Here is a 25,884-nt window from a genome sequence, read left to right as displayed (position 1 = left end):
TTATGCTTAAGGTTGTGGATAAAAATGCTGGACAGACAGTGTTTCTTATTTCAGGTGGCTACCATTACTCAAGGACAGCATCTCATTAACTTTGATAGAGGGGTTTTTGGCAATCTGATACAGGAGCATGAAGTTTAGTAAAGATAGATCTGTCAAGAAATTCAGAGAGAATAATACAACATTCACATAGCAGTGTTGAAACCGCTTTTCTAAGCATTGAAAAAAGTCTTATGATCAGAAGATCATTCTCTATCTCGTTCATAACAATGGCAAAGAACTCTACAGGCTAAAATACTCTCTTCCATTGGGTTCAGGTGATTCTCCTGTGGTGGATTTCTCCTTCATGACTTAAGTGCTTTGATTCAGTTGGAGAACAAGATAAAAGCAATTCTGCATGATTACCTTTATCCTCATGGGTAACAAGACATATGAGGAAGAATGTCTTTAGAGAATTGCAAAATGCAGCATTTTGTTGTAACCAGGTGATAATTGAAGCTGGAATACTGTTAAAAGGACATTCTAGGACACCAATCAAACACGAGTGCTTAGTACTTCAGCATAATGTCCAGAGAAACCAGGTTTGACTGGTTGTTAAACAATAATTTGTTAAAATTAGCAAAATTATGACAGCAATAGAAATGCAACTAAAGCAATTTTTTTTCCAAGTGTCCAGTCACCAATAATTTCTGACTCATATAAAATCTCTCGTTAATCTGAACACCACTTCATTAAGAGGGGTGTTAAGAGGATTGTCCTGTTGATCCTAGCTCCGCTTCATTTTCCATCAGTTTATCCCTGCTTTCTTTACCGGTGTTCTATACTCATTTACCTCATTCTAACATTGGAAAATTATGCTTTATATTACATTTAGTTAGCCCATGAGCTACATTTACTCGTTTTTCTTATGTTTAATAATCCATTGTTATAACTTCATATATATATATATATGTAAATATTGTCACACATGTGTTCTTGGGGAGCAACCTAAGGGCTTAGGTATGTGTGATTTGACACTGAGACATGAGCTGCATTGTGTAATAACACTCTTTCTTCTCCCCCACACTCTGTATAAAGGAAGATTGACAATGCTCCCACTCTGACATCACGTCTGGGATCAGACCACCTGGACCCACCCCTTTCCTCCCAGAATTCCTATTAGAGGGGACCGACGGTATCTTGCCAGCAGAACGTCTTGAGAACAGCATAAAGTCAACCTTTGTGTAGTACCACGCATTTCATTTCATGCCTTTTGCATATTCTAATATAGGGGGTATGCCTTTGGGTGCCCCAGACCCTTTATCTGTGTCTTGCGTCCCCTACTATATATATATATATATATACATATATATATACATGTACTTATAATATATTGTTAAAGGATTATGAACTAAAAATTCCATAATGTATAGAAGGCAATCTACCAAAAATGATTCCTCTATAGCACCTTTATTTTTAAGAGGGTGGGCTGTCACCCTGCCAACAACAACCCTTCTTGTCTAGCAACCTTTTCCTAACCAAATAACTCACAGTGCAAAGATGAACAAAGCACCATCATTTCCATTTTTGATGTAATGTTACATTTAGGTATGCTTCTTATCTGTCACCATAAACTCTTGTATGGCACGTGGATGGGAGCTTGTCATTGCTATGGCAGTTACTATAAATGATTTTCCTCTCACATTGGTTTGACTAGCAATGTTGTATTGATTAGAAAGAAAACTGGATGCCACAGCCATGAAGATGATGCAATGGATGTGAGAAGTAACAAAGCTTGATAAGATCAGGGATGACAAAATTGGTACAGTTAAAGCTGTAAAAATCTAAAAGAAAAATACAACAAAGATTGGTAAATTGGTATGGGTATGTCATCAAAAGTGAGATAAACAATGTAGGGAACATTAATGTGGAGGTGTTGGAACAGAGGAGGAGAAGAGGAAGTATGCAACAGATGAGAGTGGAGGAGGCTATGAATGTGGGGAATACTTTAAAAAAATAATTTAGTGGTATTTTATGTTGTAGGTATTGCAACTTTTCATTAGTTGTAATAGACGTTAAATCTACCTGCGGAGTTAAGAGTCTTTCAATTATAATATTTTTGTTTAAACGTTTAGCACAAGGATAAAGAAAGCCACAAGGAGTCTACGAATTTGCGTTAACCAATCATCAGCCTAAATGACCATGGTGCACTGCGTTCACTTCCTTTCGTGTTCTCGGGGTTTTCTGGGAGTTGTGGTCCTTCAATTGACCGACATGAACAATGTTTTGAATGTGTACCTCACGGCTAAAGGGGAAGATAGCTTCATTTATATAAACCTTTTGGAAATATTTTTCTGCATATTAACAAATTCTGAGTAGTTAAATGCAAATTGCAGAAATCAAATAAACGACTGAAGATAACACGAATGAAGGAAACAATTAGTATTAAACGCCGCGGCCTCTGGAATTTACCTCATCCACGGTCTCGATTTGCAAACAAGTACCGGGTATGAGTGGAAACGTTTTATGGAAAGTAACGAGATTTTGTTTGGTTGAATAATCGCAGCAGCCGTTTTTATTTTACTGCCTGAGGATAATAACACACATTTATTGATATACATATATCGCCGTAGTATAAGAGACTATTTTTATTTGTGCTTTGATATCTTGAACAAAGGACTGAAATTATTAGGGTCGGTTAAAGGTTGTCAAAGAACGTTGACTATTTGATATTTTCTTTTCCTTTTATTATCATATTCAACAATACATTAAGTAAAATCCCTTAAATGAAACGCGAAGTTGTTGCGCAGCTTGGTTGTAGTAAGGGGTATATATCTTTAAACGTACTTTTACACTTTATCACAAATGGCGTTAACAGCATAACTATAACGTTTCATGGGTCTGTTTCGGTTTAAATGATGAGCACAGCTTTATAGAACTGGTTCTTACCTGACATATATATATATATATATATCTATCTATTATATTGTTTTGACAGTATTTACTTGCCATTTTATTCGTGTGCTATTGGAATCGGGTTTCGCTAGTCGACTTTAATAATCACTGCGATTTTTCGCCATGTCTTTGGTTGCTTATGGTAGCAGTGATGAGAGTGACAGCGAAGACATTGTCCAGGAAGATGGGTCTACTGCAGGAACCATTAAAAGTGACATGTTTTCTAGGCTTCCTGCCCCTAGAAGCTCAATTCACGAAGACACGTATACTGGAGCCCTTAAGCAGACTGGATTCAATTTCCCCATTCCCAGAGATGCCACGGAGAGACCACAAGGTCATCAGCCTCCATCGAGACTCGGCCTCCCACCTCCCAGGAACGAGTCGTCTTGGTCTGACCAGGAACTGGACAAGCACCCGTTCAGTTTGGGACTGCCACCTCCAAGGAACCCTGCGGGCATTGGCTTCAGCCTCCCACCCTTCATACCAGGGGGGGAGTTTGATTTGCCTAAACCGAAAAAGAGATCTGAACCTGTCAAAATCACCATTCCTGAAATCGAGAAAGGAGACGTGAGTAAAATAATCATTGAATGTTTTGTTTTTATGAAACTTTCTGTTTTAGAATTTTTTTTGATGCATAAATGTATCACTAGGGTGTTTTACCATGTTAGCCATTATAGATTTAATCTTGCCCGAAGAAGGGGCCCAAGATGCCTTGAAAACTTGCATATTGTAATCTTTTTAGTTAGCCAGTAAAAGGTGTCATTTTGCTTTACTTCTCATCAGATGCATGAATGTAACCCAGTACATCTGCACAGTAGTTCATATCTCTAGAGACCCAATCTGGTTTCTTTTAAATTTGACATATTATTTAATAGGTTGACTATTGCCTTTAATTACAAAAAATTGCCAAATTTAACTCATAAAAATGGTTTAATTATGAATAGTTATTTTTGTTTTCATTCATGAACACATTACAAACATATAATTAGAATGTTTCCATCACATCATAATTAAGTACACAGTTAAGTGACACAATTTATTCATGTAGACAATATAGTTATAAAACAATTTAACACAGTGGAATGTTTTTAACCATATATGTAAAGAAAACAGCAAGACATATCCATTGACTTGCATGAAACTTTTCTACCTTTTCACTTTTTTAATCCAAAACTTAATTTGTTTGCCCATCATTTGTATACACATTCTACATCCCTGTGAATCATCCAGCAGCAGTCCTCTATCATCTTACATCCCTGAGGAAAACGTCCAAAATGTGAATCAAAAAAGTGAATTGAGATACATTTTTTTTGTTTTTCTCAAATGTTTTGTTCAAGCAGCTTATTTTTGTCAAAACATAATAATGCAAAGTGATCTGAAAAGAAGAAAAAACATACGCTGCATAGACCCATGCTTTAAAAGATTAACTGTTTGTGGAAAAGTATAACCTCTATTGTTAATTTTTAAGTTCTGTAATAACTTTCATTACCTTGAGTCAGAGCCATTAAAAGACATAATTTAATAGTTTATTGACAAAAATGTTTTATTTCAATTCTTAAGTCTGTTTTTGTTCAGTTGTTAATTCTATTATTATTATTATTTTTTTTTAAGTCTGATGAAGATGAACCAGTTAAGAAGAAGGTCACTGGGCAGGTAAGGGTTTATGCTGGGCTGATTATATAGTAAATTTATAGTATTTTTTCTCTTATTTTAATTATTTCACTTTTGTTAATTACCATTCACTTTGAAGCAAGAAATGATTTAATATTCGTCCATTGCAAATATTGAACAGAATACAAGAATTATTTTAATTTTTAAATGTGAAATGAATAGTGAAAGCTGGTGGAAAGCAGTCATGAAATGAAAAGAGTATTTGCTTATATATTGTGGCCTCTTGGTTAAGGTATTGGTGTTACAAATGGCAGTTCAATATCTCTCCTCACTTTTTAATCCTGTTCTAGTCACTTGGCCACTGAAAGGTTTAGTTCTCTAATTATGAGTAAATATACACTTTGTAACTACTTTTAGTGCATTATTCGATACAGATGGCCCACGTCCTCCAAACAACCAATCATGTGACTTCAAATAAATATATAATGCTGCAAAAATCAACCTCAAAAATTAGTACAAAAGTAGTTGCCAGTTTCTTTTAGACTCTCTGACAAGCAATACAACATATGCAGTCAGGCATTTAACCTGCAAACCACCAAACCAAAAGCTTGTAAGGTACTCTTTTATCCAGTGCGGTTCAGGTGGAACAAGTCATTTCTTTAAAAGGTCTTAAATCATTGTTTGAGTCACAACATGCATAAGCCACACTTAGACATTTTTCTCTGCATTTCCCAATACCTTGAATGTCACTAGGAGCAAAGGAGAGGGTAGCTGACATGCTGCAGGGAGAAAAGTCATGTGAATAATCCTAAACTGGCTCCACAAATGTGATGGTGACTTATTTTTACTTCAGTGACTCGCACAATCTCCAGATAACAATATAAAAGAGCACCTTAGGATGTGGTGGAATGGGAAATATGCAAATATGTGAACAAAAAGTCTTAACAATAATGGAACAAGATCTCTAAGGAACATATCCAGTATCTTGTTAATTCTGTGTACTAAAGAATTAGGCTACTCTGGAAACATGAGGTTCCCTGCAGGTAATAGAGATCGGTATACCTAATAAAGTCAGTGTAGCTTTGTGATTTGTAAGTACTTTTGAATATGGTTTCTGAGAAATAAAAAAGTGCAAATTTTGATAAATCCCCCATGTTAAATGCTAGCAGTTGTCTTGATAATTTGCTGTAAAACAAATGATTGTCCACAGTGCATTGTGCAATGGCCTTCCTTAAAACTGAAAATCTTGCAAACGTTTTAGTGAAAAACTATGACATATTTTATTGTTACCTGAAAATAATTAAGAGTTGTACGGTGGATGGGTAATTTTAATGAATGGAGTTAGTCCAACAAATTTTACATCTTAAATAGGTGGTAGAATATAAACTGATGGCTGATAAAGGCATGTAACTACTCAGTAACATTTGCTATTTTATATTTTTTCTAGGATGCCAGCTTGAGTTCAGGTCTTTCATCCTTGCTTCCTCAGCCTCGAAATATGACTGTTAAGGAGACTCAGCGCCCACTTGTCCCTCATTCCTTGACCAAGCAGAAACCAGAAGCCAGAGTAGTAGGCAGACCTCACACTGTGTCATCAACAAGCGTCAATGCCTCTCCTTCAGCAATCAAAGCTGCTGCCAAATCAGCAACTCTTCAGCTTGCTCGGCAGATTGCACAAGAAGAGACCGAAGAGGGGAGTGATGAAGACCTTGAACCAGAAAACTATTTTTCTCTTCCCACTGAGAAAAGCAAGCCTCCCATAGAGCTTGATATGATGGTTCCTCCAGGAACAGAACCACCAAATGCTTTTCATTCCAACAACCCTTTAGAGTTTAGTTCATCAGCAAGTAGTTATACTGAGGCAGATACTACATGGGGAGATCAGTCAGGCGAACAGTTCTATCCTCAGTATCTACAACCTGCTGAACAGAATTCAGGCAACATGGGTTACTATCAGGTGAGTTTGAAGACTGTTTTATAGTCTTTGCATTTTATTTTTACATATTGATGTACAGTGAACCCTCGTTTAATCACTGTTAATCCGTTCCAGACTCTACCGTGATTAATGAATTTTCGCGAAGTAGGATTCTTTATTTATAAATCGAATATTTTTGCAGTTAGAGTATAGAAAACCTGTTTACGACCTTCTAAATACGTTTTTTAACATTATTAGAGCCCTCTAGACATGAAATACACACTTTAGTCATCATTACACTCGTATTACCCAATATATTAGACAAAATAAGAGAAAATAAGACACATTAGACGTTACAAATATCATATTATTACTAGGCTCACCCGCCTTTTATCCTCAATTTGTCTGCGCTCCATGTGTACATCAGGCATGTAAGTGTAGGGAATGAGAACATTAAAGGGCCCATTCATAACATCTCCCGAAAACCTAAGTTTTTCTTATCCCCTCGAGTGCCTGTCCAAAGTCGTACAATGTCAGCCCGAATCTATACCGCTAAAGACGGAGTTTCATGCACTAAATAAGCTATAGATGAGAATAAGCAAGCACCATCTCCCCTGATATTTACTACGTGGTGAGGCATTTGTACTCCATCAACATTAATTATTTCCAGAGACATAATTTTGTCTATTTTTCCAGCGCATCGTGCACAAAAGCAAGGGAACGATGGGAGCACCAGAACTCTGCTCACATCGCGTCGCTTCGTACCGCAAGTAATAAGTCTGTGATAAGCGGAATACCACTACACTTTGCACTCATGGGACAGAAGGACAATCTTGACCGCTTTATATAGTAGATTATTGTACTGTACATTTAATTGCACACACACACACACTTCTTACACACAACCACTAACCTATGAAGGCACAACCTCAGTAGGAGAGTCTTCAGGTGGTGCAGTATCTTCAGCAGGTGCATCGTTGTCTTCTTCCGCTGAAGGTGTACTAAGAGTAGGCAGTAGGTATCTGGGTGCGCGGCTGAAGAACATCTTGATAGGCAGTTGCTGGTGCTGTCTATTCATATGCGTGAGGAGGCTTTTGTAGGGTATTGCCATCTTTGATCATATCCAAGAGTTTCACCTTCTCCTGGATAGTAAGCATCTTCCTCCGGCGCTTAGTTTTATTGTCAGAAGGCTTAGAAAAAGCAGCACGTTTAGGAGCCATCGTAGGGCTTAGATAAAAGTTCTCAGAAAGCGTATGCGTAGTGACGTAAGCGTGTATGAGAAAAAATCGCGATAGAGTGAAGCCGCGAAAGTCGAAGCGTGATATAGCGAGGGATCACTGTACTGGCAATTGATTACATTTCTTTAAGCACTTTTTTATTCTATTTAAAGCACAATAATATACCTGAATTTTTACTTAAAATACCGGTTTTGAGTTGTAGTGCTCTAGTATATATCTGGCAAATGATGGATGGGTGTGTGTCAGTTCTCTTGAAACAAAAGTATACTGTGAAAATCAGATAGTGGTACATACTGTATATTGTGTTAAATACTGTATATTGTAAAACGTTTGGGGGCCTTGAGTCTTTAAGTGCAAATTATTAGTGTGCACATTTCATAATACATCATGCCTGATTCAACTGTATTTTGTACATAGTACTTGAAAGAAATTATATATTCATGGTATGTTATGGAATTAGGGGCATAGTTCTCTTTTTCTGTCTTATGTAAGAAATGTTGTTTAATCTTTTGGCTTAAGAATTGTTACCTTATTTCTAGAAATTTGTTAAGAAAGCCTAAGCTTACTTAGAAGAACACATATTAGCTGTTTGGTACTAAAGTCAAAAATAGACTGCAATGATAATATAGTAGTGAAAAATTGCCTTCCATTGCTGTGCTTTAGATTCCAAAGGAAAAAAAAGCAACAAGTACAATTCTGTATGTTCAGTCATAATAAAGATGACAGAAATTGTAGGTGGCCATAGAAAAAATGTTTTATATTCTTTCATATATACTTTTCTTGGAATTGAAATACTGTAGATGATGTTTCTGGAGGTGCACTGATCATGATTTTTATTTGTTGCTCTGATTTCTTTGACAGAAGATTTTTTTTAACCTTGAATCTGCATATTTCAAGGTGTTTGCTGTCTGCAAGTGTTACATGGATGATTCTGATCAACATAGTAGCATACATATTCAGTATTTTGCCTAAATATTTAAAATATTTCAGGGCACTGGAACTAATTGCTGTATATGGCATAAAAACAGCTGTAAAGTGAAGTTGGTCACCAATGTTTATTTTATTTCATTTCAATTTACTTAATCCTGCTTAAACAATCCTTCATTATTTGAACCTACTTTGTCCATCTCTAGGTTTAGGTAGTCCTCTTCCTGAATTTGTTTGTGGCCATGATTAGACTCTTGCCTAATAATTTTTGCATATGTCAGATACATTCATGTTGTATATTTATTTATTTTTCTCTAATTTTCAAAGCAAAATTCTCCTTCCTATGGTTGCAATGCTGATGCAGCAAAAAAATTAATTTCCATCTCAAAACACAGTGATGATTATCATCCAAAAGTAGCATATGTGAAGTTTGTATATTGTATATAATACTATGTTGCACTGTGTTTAACAAACAGTATAAAATACTATGTAAATGTTCATATAATTACAAAATAATGTCTCTTAGAAGAAAGTCTTCTTATATCTGCCACTGGCTTACTTTTTGGAACTTAGACCATTTGTGCAGCATAGTATAATTTTAAGCAAGTGTATAACATTTACTAGGAATCTACTAATGTACTGTATACAAACATATTAAAAAATCTAACTACATAAATGAACTATCCACCTTGTGGCTCTGCATGAGTCATATGCTTTGATATACTTAAACTACTCTGGTTATTCACCAAGTCCTTCTTCACCAGCTCTCCTAGATTATTAAAATGAATGGAATTCACTTGGCTGTCAACACAAGCACTTTGATTGCTCACACTACTTCAATACTAAGCACTGTTCCCCTGTAGCAAGGTGAAAGGAGAATGAAAAATACAATGACATTTTAAAAATGTAATATGACAAACAATCTCTTCAGCAGAAAATTGTTCCTCTGAGTTACCTTTTTTTTCTTTTAATTTGCTTTATAGGATTTTTACAGTAATGAATACTATCAAGAATCTGATTCCAGCTCTGGTCAACCTGAAGAGCCTAGCCAGGCCTCCTTTCTAGATGACGAAGCAGTAAGTATAACATTTTGGTTTGTTTGTAGTTCCTTATAAAACGAATGGCCAGCTATATCCATGAGAAATGTTTATAACATAAGAATCTCTCTTTAGCTGTGAGAATTGATGAAGTGATCTCTGCTTTGTACTTAATAATGAGAAGAGCTGCCTTAGAGTGGAATAGATATTTGGAATTCCTTAGTTATATATTGTGTTGGCAAAGGGAAGGGTTACTGGAATCATTGTATAACTACCACAACGTAACCTGTTTGAGTGAAAGTTATCTCACACACATCACAGAGTTGTTACAATCCGCCCAGGAGAAACTGCTTTTGATAGTATTTCATTTTCTCTGCTGTCCTTTGTAATAATTATCATAGGGTAAGAATCTGCAGGTTTTTATTTTAAACCAGGTTCATAACATGTTATTCTTACATTTTAACTGAGTTTGGTTATGTGGCATACAAGTTATTTATGAGCAATTCATTAGTATGTCTACTCTGTGTTGATTTTTTTTTTTTTTAATTATTTATCATTTTCTCTACTGTTTACTGATGATCTGCAGTGAGGAGTGCAGACAGCATTGAATAGGGAGCAATTACATTATACTATACTGCTATTTGTTACCTATCTGTTCATGAAAAAAGGTTCTTTCAACTGAGTAGATAAGTGAATATGGCAATAAAGTAATTAGATCGACTTAAGCATTCAGAACTGTCAGGATTTGGGTGCAATTAAGGGAGTTGTTTTTTCAGGGGTTCTAGAATAAGGAGTATATCTTCATTTGAGAAGTTTCAGTTGATCAAGATAACTATAAAATGGAGACAAACGTAAAAAAGGAGGTTGAGATTTCAAAAATTAAAATGTCAGTAGTTGGTAACTTTTAATAAAAGAAGTTGACTAAACAGCTCTTGTTTCCTGCATCTACTAATATTTCCACAGTGGTAAATGCTACAACTGTCACAACATGACCTGATGATAAGCCATTTTTGAAAACATGTTACTAAAATAGCCTGAACGAGTATTTATAATCCACATGTTGTAAAGGAAAATATCCTGAATATTGTCAGTAATGACTAATTCAAATGGCAGCACAGTTATAATACTGTTTTTTGAGTTTTTGTTTAGTGGCTATTGATTTTTGGCAGTTTTTATAACTGAAATACCAAATAGAGTAAATCAGTTTAAGACCCACACAGAAATCCCTACTGTTTAGATAATGGGGGTGAAAAACAAGGTGTTACATTTTTTTTTGACTCTCAGTTTCTCTTGTAGAATTTAGGATGACTTGAGTCATATGTGCACTCATAGATTTTCATTATTTAAGTCCAGACCCACTGATACCCATTCCAAAACATTTGTATTTCCTGCAAATGATCTCTGGTTGATTTAGTGGTTAAATCCAACCTCTCTTTATTTTTGTTACAGGTTCTGGGACATAAGCCTCCGGAATTTGTTATATTTATTGAAATCTATTCATCCTTCTACATGCATAGTTTTCTCTTTTTATGCCATTTAATGCTGTAGCACTCTCAAAATACAGTATATCAGCTCAGTGTATGATAAGGTGTACATTACTTAAAGTGCTTCATGTTTTTTCAGTTTCTTTCAATGGTTAAAATGTTTTAGAGAAAGGCTTCTTTTCTTGGGGTAATTGAAGAGGCTTCCTTTTAATATCTATTCTATACAAGTCATCATTGTTAACTGTTTACTATGCTTTTTTGCAGGTTCTTTGCGTTTGTCTAGATACTGTTTTGCAGTTTTCTTCTCTGAGACAGATCTTAAACTTTAAACTTAAATACATGTCACTTGGCAGTATTTCAGAATGTTCAAATCAGCAATTGGAAGACTTTGTAATTTTTTTGTGGCCATTCTGTGAAATAAATACATAAATAAAACTTTTTGTTGTTTTTAAGTCCTCACATTACTTAAAAGGAGCCTCAGAATCCTAAAAGCATGTAGAATTAAGTCTGTCTTTAATGATTAACACTTGGAGTTCTGTTTACCAGATTAACTGAATTTCAGACAAATAAACAGACTATTCTATAAATTAGTAACTAACTTTTAACAAAGTAATAAATATTTATCTTAAGAATTCCCAAACACTTACCTGTTATATATTTTCTTTTTCTATTGAGTGTACTAAATTGGAAATATAATTAATGATATGTTTAGCAAAAGATCACCTGTGTAATTGTGTTGCTTGTCCTGTTTTGCTTATTTGTAGTTTTAGTTAAATTTACATTAAATTTAGACCATGATTTCCAAATATTTGCACTCCACTATTTGTAATCCATCGTAAAGAGGTGGATTCAAGCAGCTAAGATTTATTTGCTGCATAGGTGCATCATGAAGTTAGAGAGTCACACACCATTAAATGCAGGTTCCTTGTTGGTTCTGTAAACTTCAAAGTGACTCCCCTTGTATGACACATGTACTTGCCTCTTTTGTATTGGTTTTAGTTTTTAGGAACCTGTCCAGGAAGCAATAGTCCACTTTTGTTCTCATTATTCTCTACAGTCTTAAAAAAGTTAACCTTGGTAAAACAACTAAAGCATTTCAATCAATCAAAATCAAATAGCCTTTTATTGTCAATTCACTATATATACAGAACATTCAAAAGAATCGAAATACTGTTTCTCTCTCATCTTAGTAGTGTAATAAAATATAAAATATAGTATATAAGTATAACATATAAAATAAATAAAATTAGAGCTTGTAAAGTAAACCTAAGTACAATGTGCAATAGTCAGTAGTGCAAAAGCCACTTACAGTAATAAGTGAGAAGGTGCATTATAGAGTAACTTACAAGATGTACAAAAAGACAGACAATTAGCAGCAGATGTAATATTGAGTCTTTATATAATAACAGCTGAAGTAGGGTACTTGGTAGATAATGACTCTTGTTGGCTTCAATGAAGAAAATAGCATTTTTGTATCTTGCGTAAACTGGTTTATTGAGTACTCTCCTGTATTTTGATCTTAAACAGTTGCCAGTTTAACTTGTTGCTTATAGATTTTGTTGTATTAATTAAAGCTGTTCTTTTCTTTTTTTCCACTTGATTCTAACTGCTTATCGGGAATATAAATTTATGAGGGATTTTTTTAAGAATAAACTTGTAAGGTGTATTTTCAATTGTAAAGAAAAGCTTCAGATTAAGTTATTCATTCCTTTTTGTTAACAATTTACACTTTTCAACAATCACTAGCTGTCAGAACAAATCTAACACCTAGATCCCAGGTCATTCCCTACTGCAAGCAAGAATGCTGAAAGTTTCTTGTTGCACAGATTATATCAGACATAAGCAAAATTTGTTTGTTTAAGTACTTAAAAGATACTGAGGATATTTGTGCAGTGTTATTTTTAACTTGTGTTATTTTTTCCTAGCATTATTTTGTCCTGTACGCAGTACCTCTTTGTAACAGCTCATTTGATTCACAACTGGAAAATATCTAAAAGAATACTAAGTTTCCAAGTCACATCAAACACAGACAGCAGCCTAAACTAAAAAGTGTACTTGATTTGCCATACATTTAGTAACAGAACCAGAGTTCAGTGGCAATGAGGCTAAACTCTTTAAGGCAACAGTGTACCCAAGAAGTTGACAGTCATGTTCAGGATGTACAGGAACATTGAACAGCACTTTTGCATATGCAGCAACACTCTTTCATTCTGGCTAATATTAGTTTATATTTTTAAGTTTATAATTGATGTGTTCGTGCTGGGTGCAAGGGTCATGGGGTGAAAATGATGTCACAGTTGGAGACACATCCCTGTTGTTTTTTTTTTTTTTTGCCCCCTGACACGCACAGAAATTTTTCTTATTCACAAATTCAAGTAATTCCATTCATTAACTTATTAAAAATTTATAAAAGGAATTATCTTGCATTGAGTTGTCAATGTAAGGGAATCCCAGTAGTTTTTCTGTCGTAATGTTTCTTGTTGTCTGGCAGTTTGATGCTGCTCTTCAGAAAGTTTGTGTATACAATTTGTTTTTCATTCACTGCCTAGGTGCAAGACCTGCTGCCGCTGATATTCGGATAATGTCGCTCTGTGGTTTGTCATACGTAGTCTTTGTTGTTCTAAGGCATCTTGCTTGTGCTGGTTGGTCTGGCATGATGTAGATGTTTCTGCATGTTGGTGTGAGTATGTAGGCTGGCGTGACCGTTTCTGTTGGTCACAGCTAGGCTGTAAGTGCCTTTTCATTTTATCGGGAGGCTTAAGTTGAAGTGAAGGAAAAAGGAGGTGTAAAATGGTAGTGTCATAATGCAGTTTCGGTCAGTAACAAAGCATGCACCGAATAAACAGTCAAATATCACAGTCGATAGCTGGTCACATTGATGAACTGAAGACTTGAAGATAAGCCTAAGACCAAAACTCTGCCAGGAACACTGATTCCTCACTATTACTGTGGAGGGATATAGTAGTTGTGGCAACCATTGTTTATATCGAGCATGGATGGACACAAGCAAAATAATATAAGGATTGACAGCAGAAGTGCATAACAGTTGCAAAAAGACCAATAACATACTGTTTTCACAATGAACTTTTTCTTAAACTTTCATTATGTTTTTATTCAGATTGTAGCACTGATGTTAAACTATCAACCCAGTTTGTTTGATTCTCAGTATCTGTAAGTGTGCCATGTTAATTAGCCACTTTATTAACTTCCTGTATTGCTCCACATCTTTGGTACTCTTCTTGTTCTCTTTTGCTTGAGGACCTTAATTTCACACAAATACAAGATATGGATCTCGGAGCTTAATATTATACTGTCATGCAAGAAGTGCTTATAATTAACACAGTATTGCTTTAAAGACACTTTGAATATTTGAACATCTTGTTGAATGCATTACAAAGTACTGAATAGAGCACACAGCAATTTAGCACATTCAGTTGTTGCATTTTTTTTAAACAAGTTCAAATTTATAGTGTCCGTGTGTGGCACACACCAATCTTCGTCCCCTGCACAAGGGTACACATGCATTATTTTCTCACTGATGCTGATCACTTTGAATTTTGATCACTCTCATGTTTGTACCAGAAGTGCATATTATTTTATATCACTTCATTATAGCTTGTTTTACTTTGTTCCTATTAAGAAATAAAGATTTTGAGTTTTACTTTGAAAAGTACATTTCAGTTTTACAATACATTGAAAGCGTATGATTAAGGGAAAGAAATTAATTTTAGCTTAAGAGAGACAAAGTGAAATGATCCATGGTGTTTATCCAGAGGCTTTTACAGTTTAAATATTTTTATTTTTTGTAATTTACACCATTTATACCAAGGAATTGGATATACAGTACAATAGCAAAGAGGTCTTTGATAGAACATAAGAAATTAGAAAATTTGAAAAAAAGAGGAGACCATTCAGTCCATCAAGCTTGTTTGTTTAACTAATAGCTAAGCTGAATCAGATACTTCTTAAAGGTTGTCAAAGTTTTTGTTTCAACTACATATCTCTCTAGATTGTTCGAGTCCCACAATTCTTATGTCAATAATTGCTTCCTAACTTTAGTCTTAAATGCACACCCTCTTAATTTCCACAGGTGTCCTCAAATATGTGATTTGAGAATGCGTTTGAGAATTTTGATCACCTGCCTTAGGTCTCCACATAGTCTCCTTGGCTCTAAACTAAACAAGTTTAATTTACTGAGTCTGTCAGAGTCCATCACATCCTCAAGCCTTGGGATACCCTTGGTTGCTCTCCTCTGCGCATCTTTAAGTGCAGACATTATCCTCTTATCTGTACTGTTTGTTTTCTGTAGGTTAAACAACTTCAGATCCAGTTTTGTAGGTCTCCTCTTATGCCTACAGTTTCTAGTTTAAGGATGAATCTTTGGTATTGGACTGTATCAAAAGCCTTTTGAAAGTCTAAGTAAATGATTTTGCTATGCTTTGTTTTTGTGCACTGTTCCAGTTGCCTGTTTAAAAAAAATGGAAATTGGTTGGCAGGATTTTCTCTCATAACACATGCTGGCTGTTATTTAGTATATTGTTTTCATATTATGTACAGTACTTCCAATCAAAAACACTATAATCATTATGTATTGTATCCCAATGTGCAATTAACATTTTTTTTGTTTCACTTTCCTGCAAAAAAAGTCTTTGTACAACTACCAAATATCTGTCTTTTACTTGGTAGTTAGTGAATATAAGACCTTTATTTACAAAATGTAAATATTTTCTTTAGAGTTACCATGTGCCTCTTTACAGAGTAAAGAAAATAGAGACACAGAGATACTGACTTCTTAATTGTATTACACTGCAGATAGCTGGCACAACCCAATCAATAAATACTACATTTAAATTTTATTGTCTGAAAGTAGTGTATAGCCAAAATCTCATTTTCTTTGTTTTAGTATTATTTTGGTAGAATAAATAGTAAGCATAGTCCCAACCTCTCTCTGTCTCTGCAACAGTCTAGTGATATATTTGGGTTTTAATGCCATAGTTCAACATTTGGAGGACGAATGTTGGTTTCCTTGTGTGTTTAATCAATTTCTGCTTTGTTTTGTGTTTTAAAAAATGTGTCTTTATATGTACTAATTCTGTAATTAGTAAAAATTTGCATTTTACATGAGAAGAGCATATACAAAAATAAACTGCATTGAATTATAGTTTCGACGGCTTCAAGGAAAGCGCAATCGTGGAAAGGAAGAGATAAAGTTCCTTGAGATTAAAGGAGATGATCAACTGATTGGAAACCAGCAATGGCTGACCAAGGGCTTGACTGAGGAGAAGGAACAGCGCAAGTCCTTTAGCAAGGTAAATGCAATATTAAAATGGAGCAGAAGGAAGCAACTGAAGTATGTATTTTGCCTTGTAAAGTGTACTTTGTGTCGTTAACTTTCTAGCTTCAGTATTTTTCATCTATGCTGACTTCAAATAGTGTGTTTTAAGTGCTTATCTGTGGTATATGTTAGTAATTTCAGATAGTTAATGTGCCTTTTTATGAAACATTTCTATTAATAAAATATTTTTCAAATTAATAACCTTATCTGCTGTCAGCCATGCATGGGTAGCATGATGTTGCATGTAATAGTTTGTATTTTTTTTCAAACTGTAAATTCTGTGAAGAATATGTCGCTTAACAAAATGTATGCTTATTTAGAAAAGATAAACATTTTTCAATTGCTCAGTATTGTTTTGTCTGTTGCAGAAAAAGGGAGATCAACCAACTGGTCAGCAAAGACGAAAGCACCAGATCACATACCTTATTCACCAGGTTGGTAGATCTGAATTATTAATGCTATGTAATGATTGTCTTGATTCATATTTTTCTAAATCAGTAAACAAAAAACAAACAAAAAAAAAGGGTTGCATTATGACAGCTGCATCAAGCTCGCTTCTTGGAGCACAGCAGTTGCTACAGGCTTTAACTCTAGTCGGTTTTTTAATTATAGTAGTAACCAGTAACTACTGAAATAGCAACAGACTGCTTTTGACTTAATTTTAATTTATTGCTTGGTAACTTTCAGAACCCTTAACTGTTTGTTTTTACCTCAATCAGCAGTCACACATGCAAACAAGCAAATAGAAGAATAGTGAACTGAAATTCAGTTTTTAGAGGATCACTATTTTCACTTTTGACAGTTTCTTAATTAAAGGCTAAGTTCATTAAAAATATTATTTTACTATATAACTTTTTTTGATTTTGATTTGATATATGTTGCTAATCCCTGAGGGAAAATAGTCTTTTTGGGTGACTTTTGCAGTCAGAGTGCGTGGTCAGCCATTGTACAGTGCCCCTGGAGCAATTTTCAGGTTAAGGACCTCGCTCAAGGGCCCAATGGAGTAAAATCCCATTTGGTAGTAATGTTATTTGAACTAGCAACCTTCCAGATACCAGCACAGATCCTTAGCCACAGAGCCACCACTCTGTCGGCCACACCAGTCTTTTTAAAAACTGTTGTGTTTTTTGGAGAGCTTAAGCCTAATGTTGTTTGTACCACGACAGTGTTTCTCAGACATTAACTTTTATCGTTTTTGAACTATTTTATTGACACAGATAAGGTAAGATGAGTACAAAGGTTCAAATGCAGTCAAGTTAGCTGAGTATCTGTTAACTCGCTTAGTATTTTTGTGTGCCAAAAGAAAGATTGAATGATTCAAAATTTAAGTCAAATAAAATTAAGACACACAAGCCAAGGATGTTCCATTAGCAACTATAATTGAGTTTTATTTAAGAAATGGTCTGGAACAAAAACTTGTGGCTTTGGGGGTCCTCTGAGTTTGACACTCCTGCACTCGGCATAACAATACACTGAAAACAAGTATCAGGATTTTTTATGTTGTTTTTTTACTTGCATATCAAAAGTAATTGCTTCTAAAATCTATTACATGTCACACTAAACTGTTTCTTATTTTTGATAGCTTGTGAACATTTTTTTTTTTATTTATGTCAAATAATTGTAAATTGTTCAGTGCATGTTGAAGCTGAGTATTTGGATTGATTTAAAATTTCCCATGTTATACAGAAGAAAGAGCTTGATATAAAAAGTACAATATGTAAGCACTATCCATCCATCCATTTTCCAACCCGCTGAATCCGAATACAGGGTCACGGGGGTCTGCTGGAGCCAATCCCAGCCAACACAGGGCACAAGGCAGGAACCAATCCTGGGCAGGGTGCCAACCCACAGCAGGACACACACAAACACACCCACACACCAAGCACACACTAGGGCCAATTTAGAATCGCCAGTCCACCTAACCTGTATGTCTTTGGACTGTGGGAGGAAACCGGAGCGCCCGGAGGAAACCCACGCAGACACGGGGAGAACATGCAAACTCCACGCAGGGAGGACCCGGGAAGCGAACCCAGGTCTCCTAACTGCGAGGCAACAGCGCTACCACTGCACCACCGTGCCGCCCCATATGTAAGCACTATTTAAAGATAATTAAGTACAGTGGCATGTTGTCAAGTAGGGCTGTCAACTTTTTTTGTATGTTAAAATGTGCATTACTGTAATGCTATATAAATGTTCACAGCTGAATTGAAAATTTAAAGTCTATAGTCAAGAGTGTATTAATCAAGACACATTATTCATCACTATGGTGTTACCATCTCGTTTTCACACATTACTTTCAGGAACACTTTATATTTATTGGTTAGATAACTTGGATTATTATCAATGTAAAACACACCGTGTCCTATTAGGAAAAAAAACAGCTTTTTCCTTTTCAGCTGGCAGAAAGGCCAGTCATCTTTTGACTCTGTTCTCAAGTTTCTGACTAGAAAGCCTGGTTGGGATGATTGTCTGTCTGCCATGTGACATAAATGTTCAAATGCTAACTTATACTTCATGTAGCAGTGAGTTTCTCATTCTCTACAGGGATTAACTGATGCAGTCATAGTTTTTCTGTCTTTTCATGTGCTGTGCAGCTGTGACAATTTTGTTTTAAATCCTTTGTTCTATTAGGCTTATCCCAAACCTGTCCTGATTGGGTCTGAATTGCAGTAAAGCATTGCTAGTCATTTTAAAAAAAAAAAGTTAACATTTTTCAGATTATAGTTTTTTGTACAGGGTCAACTTTGCAACCTGCATGTATGTAAACCCTGCAACTTTCATCTTGTGATAAAGTCAAGTCAGGTTGGGGAGCATGCACTGGTACAGTGCGTTGCAGCACCCTCTACACGGTGAAACAACTCGGGATCCCGGTTTGCAACTCCCCAGCCAGACACGCCGTCCAGTCCCACCCTCCGGAAATCAACTTCCATCTGCCGCAGGTGTTACGTGGGCAACCCCTTGGCCTGGTCCAACCACTTGGGTCCCCAACAGTGAGGATCTTACGAGCCGGATCACCCTCGCGGAAATGTGCCACATGACCGTAGTGCCGTAACTGACGCTCCCTCACAATGCAGGTAATGTGCCTTATTTGGGACTCCATGAGCAACCGCTCATTCGACACAAAGTCAAACCAGTGGTATCCAAAGATTTCCTGGAGAGACACAGTACCAAAGGAGTCCAGTCTTCGTCTCAGGTCACTGGATAGCGTCCATGTCTTGCAACCTTTTGCATAAATATCGGGAGTGCCACACACCCCTTTCCAGCGACCTCATGACTCCCCATGCTCTCCCAGTCCGTCTACTGACTTCATAGGAAGAGTCACCAGAGACATGAATGTCACTGCCAAGGTAAGTAAACCTCTCAAAAAGGTCAACACTCTCACTGCAAACAGAAACTGCTGATGGCTGTACCCAAGAGATCATTGAAGGCCTGGATCTTAGTTTTTATCCAGGACACTCGCAAGCCCAGATACAGACTCCTCACTCAGTCTCTCAAGCGCTCCGATCAGAGCCTCTATTGACTCCGCGAAGATCACAGTATCGTCAGCAAAGTCAAGATCCGTGAATCTTTCTTCACCAACAAATGCCCCACAGCCGCTGGACCCCACGACCTTGCCCAACACCCAGTCCATACAAGCATTGAACAGAGTAGGAGCAAGAACACACCCTCAGGTAAACCCCAGAATCAACTGGGAAAAATGCAGAGTTCCTGCCTCCACTCAGCACAGCACTCACAGTACCAGTGTACATGCTGGCCATTATATCCAGCAACCTCAATGGGATCCCGCGAACCCTCAGGATGTCTCACAGGGCAGCTCGATCAACTTGAGTCTTGTGATAAACCAGCCCAGTATTAATGACATTTCTGGTCTTAGGGATATTATAGCAAATAGTCAAACCTGTTTGTCTTAAGAGACATGAGAAAATAAAGATCTGTATTTATGTGTACCATCACTGTGCCAGTATGTAGTATATATGTACTGTCTATTTAATATCATAGTGCCTTTCAAATGTACTGTTAAGTCTGTACGATTGCATTATCTTATGTACAATGGATAATGAAGCCTGCCCTATTCAGAGAAGCATTACCTCATTTGATGTTAATTTGTTGAAGAATTACATGTTGACCTACAGTTTTCCAACAGCAGCTTTCAGTCGCAGAGCTAAATTCACATGACACTTTTGTGTGTAAGTGTACCATTTTTTTTTTGTTTGTTTTTGGGTTCATTTTTTTTTTCTTCAGTTTTCAATATCAATCCAGTTTTATTCATTCACTCTTGATCTGGTTTAGTTCTTTAAATTATCTTTTGAACCTAGATTGTCTGCATCAGTTTGATAAACTTGTCTTTTTTTGTTAATCTAGTTACTCATTGGATGGTTGGTGTTAACTATTGCTTTTCTAATTTTAAATAGTTATAAATGTTGAGCAAAAGGTTTTGAACTAGGTCTACTAAGAGAAACAGCAGTAAAACAAGATAAGAAGAACGTAAGCTCCATTAATACCAATAGACTTGTTATAACATTTGCAAAACTTTTCTTTGCTGCTTATGTTGCTTGTGCTACCATAGCTTAGTATTTCACTTGATGTTTTGATCTTTGGCACAGTGCAGCTCACATAGGTAACCATTGTGAATTGGGAACAGATGATAGTCACATGAGGCCTGATCTGTGCAATTGGGCGGGTATGACATCTGTTCAGGTGTACAGTTTCTTAGAGCTGCCTTTGCAGTCCTTGAGCTGTAGACATACTCTCATGAAACAGAAGAAGGGAGGAATGTTTGACAGATTTTCTTTTTTCCTGATTGAATACCAAAGGAAGTCAGTATAATATTGATAAGTGACATGGACCTTTAAGGTATATAATCAGTATGGACTACATTAACTATGCCCTAAAAATGTGTTTGGCACTTGAATCTCTTTAGTGTTGGAGAATTGCCACAATTCCATTGTTCCAAATGTTTTGTGTGCTTTTTGGGCCAGTTTAACCCAGTTATGAAATATTTCATTTATTTCTCCCAGTCTGAATTAATTAACTTGAAAATCTTTTATGAACACTGGATGCAGTTTGCTTCATTTCAAGGCTATGCATTCTTGGACCCAATGTGCATAGACCTTGCTCATGTTTAATTGTTCTTAGGAATGGGTTCAAGTGACCAACTACTAATTCACATAATGATTGATAAGTAGATACTTTATTAATCCTAAGGGGAAATTCAAATACTCCAGCAACAGCATACTGATAAAAATAAACAATATTAAATATTATATTAATTAAAGAGCGATTTAGTGATAGCTCACACACCGTCATTCTTTGATTAGCCATTACAATTCTATTGTCAATAGTGAATTTAAGCCAGACCTTGGGTTATCCTCAAGAGACACCCTGCAATAATGACATTTTGCAGCTCATCTTTTTTTTTTTTATTGAGCCATTTTAATGGGACTGGTTCTAAGTGAGAATGAATTTTCAAAGGCATGTCATTTTCTAATGTTTGACATAATACTTGATTTTGTGTCTTTGGGTGTCCATGTTGATCTGGCTCTGAAACAAAAAGTGTAGGCAATAAAACAAAAATACTAGAAACTTGTAATTCACATTTACAGTGCATCTAGAAAGTATTCACAGCACATCACTTTTTCCACATTTTATGTTGCAGCCTTATTCCAAAATGGATTAAATTATTTTTTTTCCTCAGAATTCTACACACAACACCCCATATAATGACAACATGAAAAAAGTTTACTTGAGGTTTTGGCAATTTTATTAAAAATAAAAAAACTGAGAAATCACATGTACATAAGTATTCACAGCCTTTGCTCAATACTTTGTCGATGCACCTTTGGCAGCAATTATAGCCTCAAGTCTTTTTGAATATGATGCCACAAGCTGGGCACACCTATCCTTGGCCAGTTTCGCCCATTCCTCTTTGCAGCACCTCTCAAGCTCCATCAGGTTGGATGGGAGGCGTCGGTGCACAGCCATTTTAAGATCTCTCCAGAAATGTTCAATCGGATTCAAGTCTGGGCTCTGGCTGGGCCACTCAAGGACATTCACAAAGTTGTCCTGAAGCCACTCCTTTGATATCTTGGCTGTGTGCTTAGGGTCATTGTCCTGCTGAAAGATGAACCGTCGCCCCAGTCTGAGGTCAAGAGCGCTCTGGAGCAGGTTTTCATCCAGGATGTCTCATTGCTCCATCTTTTCCTTTATCCTGACTAGTCTCCCAGTTCCTGCCGCTGAAAAACATCCCCACAGCATAATGCTGCCACCACCATACTTCACTGTAGGGATGGTATTGGCCTGGTGATGAGCGGTGCCTGGTTTCCTCCAAACGTGACGCCTGGTATTCACACCAAAGAGTTCAATCTTTGTCTCAGCAGACCAGAGAATTTTGTTTCTCATGGTCTGAGAGTCCTTCAGGTGCTTTTTGGCAAACCAGGTGGGCTGCCATGTGCCTTTTACTAAGGAGTAGCTTCCGTCTGGCCACTCTACCATACAGGCCTGATTGTTGGATTACTGCAGAGATGGTTGTCCTTCTGGAAGGTTCTCCTCTCTCCACAGAGGACCTGTGGAGCTCTGACAGAGCGACCATCGGGTTCTTGGTCACCTCCCTGACTAAGGCCCTTCTCCCCCGATCGCTCAGTTTAGATGGCCGGCCAGCTCTTTCGAACTTCTTCCACTTACGGATGATGGAGGCCACTGTGTTCTTTGGGACCTTCAAAGCAGCAGAATTTTTTCTGTAACCTTCCCCAGATTTGTGCCTCGAGAAAATTCTGTCTCGGAGGTCTACAGACAATTCCTTTGACTTCATGCTTGGTTTGTGCTCTGACATGAACTGTCAACTGCGGGACCTTATACAGACAGGTGTGTGCCTTTCCAAATCATGTCCAATCAATTGAATTTACCACAGGTGGACTCCAACTAAGCTGCAGAAACATCTCAAGGATGATCAGGTGGAAACAGGATGCACATGAGCTCAATTTTGAGCTTCATGGCAAAGGCTGTGAATACTTATGTACACGTGATTTCTCAGTTTTTTTATTTTTAATATATTTGTCTCAAGTAAACTTTTTTCACGTTGTCATTATGGGATGTTGTGTGTAGAATTCTGAGGAAAAAATGAATTTAATCCATTTTGGAATAAGGCTGTAACCTAACAAAATGTGGAAAAATTGATGCGCTGTGAATACTTCCCAGATGCACTGTATATACTCAGGAGCTAGTCTTATAAAATCAGAACAATATAATATCCATTTACAGTTCATAGTCAACTTTTTGAACATCTGTTATATTAATATATTTTATCATTTTGAACTTCACCAAATTCCATGTAACCAATTCTATGATGTAATTTTTGTTACACTATGTTACATTGTTTGTAAGTTTTTACAGTCTCTTAAAATTAAGTGTGTAATGTGCCAGTAATGAGTGTAAACCAAAACACTTTGATTTCAAGCACCATTAACATAATGTGCTAAACAGGGGTAATTTGCCGGGTATAGTCACTAATACGCTCCTGTGTGCAAATGGATATAAAAGCAGTTTTGGTCAGTATACAGTCCTCTGTAACTAGATACTGCATTTTATTAACTTATTGTTCTCATCTTTTTTACTTCTACAATTTTCTCTCCCTGCTAGGCTAAAGAGAGGGAACTGGAGTTGAAAAACTCGTGGGCTGAAAATAAACTCACACGTCGGCAGACACAAGCCAAGTATGGTTTCTAGAGAGATGGGCACTATGCCAGTTGTCCAGGACAATGAAACATGCCCATGGAGTGAAAATGATGGCAGTGTCATTTTAGAGGAGTGGGGTGATCTCACAACTATGTACAAACATGCTCTAGACATCCTTTGTAATGTGATTCTACCACCTCCACCCCACCCAAAGACTACAAGAGGGAGCAGCTCTCAGCAGCCTGCAAGCTGAAGACCAGTGTTCTCATGTTTTTTTTTTTGTGCTTTATTTTTGTTTGCTTATTTTCTCCATCGGCATTTTGTTAGTATATTTGTATTATTATGGTCTGAAATATTCTGAACAGAAGAACACCTGTTGTCTTTATTTAAGTCACTACAAGGTAGAAGTGTGTAAATAACATTTTTTACAGTATAAAAACCCTTATGCAAAGTGGGTAGTTTGACCTTCATAAGAATAGTTCTGTTTTATGTAGTTAGGTGCTGGACATTATTATTTCAGGTAACCCAATCCTTGCCATAATATAAACCTTTGGAGAATCTGAGCACAAAATCAATCAAATCAAGTTTTAATTAAAAGATAATATAAATGCATCATTGTTTTCTCTATTTCTTTTAAGGGGCAAAACAAATAATGTGTTTGAAGTAAGGATTGCTTATTTTATATGATTCTTTTCCCACTGCAAACTGATTCTATATAACTTGTTTGGGGAAAAAGTAGAAAAGATATCTAGCTATAAAAATGACTTTATTCTGATCCAGTGATTTATTATGTTTGGCAGGAAACTGAGAAAATGGGCAACATTAATTAGTTCATTTTTTTTTTTCCAAATAACTTCCAAAACAGTGTATTTAGTACTCTTAAGAATGTAAAAATGCACAACATGTATGTTTGATAATAAAATGATGTTATAGCTGATAGTATTTTTCATATGTATAATATGAATGAAACACAATTTTGGTGTCTTTCTGCCTAGTCAGTGGCATGGACTAACCTCATTCTTGTATGAACTTGTCTTAAAATAAGGCCGGATCTGCATCTAAGTTACAACAATGAACACAGTCTGGTTTAACAAATACTGCACAAACTATTATATTGGTCTTGTTTGCATAGAATATATCTTTCAGACTTTCACAGTGTACGTTGGCAAAGGTATGTAAACCTGGAGGCTAATGACTTCAACAAAAGCCAACTGAAGTCTGTAGTTGGCAAACCAGTTAATGAAACAAGATTGGAGGAGAGGTGTTAAAACAGTTTTCCCTAAAAAAATGACTCCTAACATTTGGATTTTGCTGTTTACAAGAAGCATCTCCCGATGTGAGGCATGTCCCACAAAACCAAGATCTTGTAAGATCTATGATCAAGAATTTTTAATTTGCATTAAGCTGAAAAAATATTTCACAAAGCGATTTCAAAGAATTTAGATATTCATTAGTTCAGACAGACTGTGTAATCGCCCTAGAAGTGAGCGCCCAGTCAAGATGGCTTGAAAAGTACAATGCAGGGTGCTCAGTGAGGAAAGAAGAAAGTGTAGATTAATAGTTAAAGGCTTGAAGGAATCACTGGAACGGATTAACATCTCTGTGTATGAGTCTACTATACAGAAAACACTGAATGGGTATGGTGTTTGTGGCAGCTTACCAAGGAGGGAGTGTGTGGACTGAAGAAAGTCAGATGAATTTTTAAGAAAGAATACACATCAGTATGTATTGTGTG

The 25,884-nt window shown here is 36.3% G+C and overlaps 1 protein-coding gene across 1 annotated transcript; it reads left to right on the top strand.

Annotated features, from left to right (window-relative positions):
• The first annotated feature begins 2,218 nt into the window (after positions 1-2,218).
• Positions 2,219-25,088, top strand: prcc (proline rich mitotic checkpoint control factor). Its single transcript, XM_039750922.1, has 7 exons — positions 2,219-3,498; positions 4,543-4,584; positions 5,990-6,499; positions 9,606-9,698; positions 16,306-16,452; positions 16,847-16,912; positions 24,114-25,088. The coding sequence occupies exons 1-7, from the start codon at positions 3,055-3,057 to the stop codon at positions 24,198-24,200; spliced, it is 1,389 nt and encodes a 462-aa protein (XP_039606856.1). The 5' UTR covers positions 2,219-3,054; the 3' UTR covers positions 24,201-25,088.
• Positions 25,089-25,884: the final 796 nt, after the last annotated feature.

The sequence above is a fragment of the Polypterus senegalus genome, chromosome 1 (genome assembly GCF_016835505.1).
Source record: "Polypterus senegalus isolate Bchr_013 chromosome 1, ASM1683550v1, whole genome shotgun sequence".
Classification (NCBI taxonomy): domain Eukaryota; kingdom Metazoa; phylum Chordata; class Cladistia; order Polypteriformes; family Polypteridae; genus Polypterus; species Polypterus senegalus.
The sequence above is the reverse complement of the archived record's forward strand: the minus strand, read 5'-3'. Positions and strand labels throughout refer to the sequence as shown.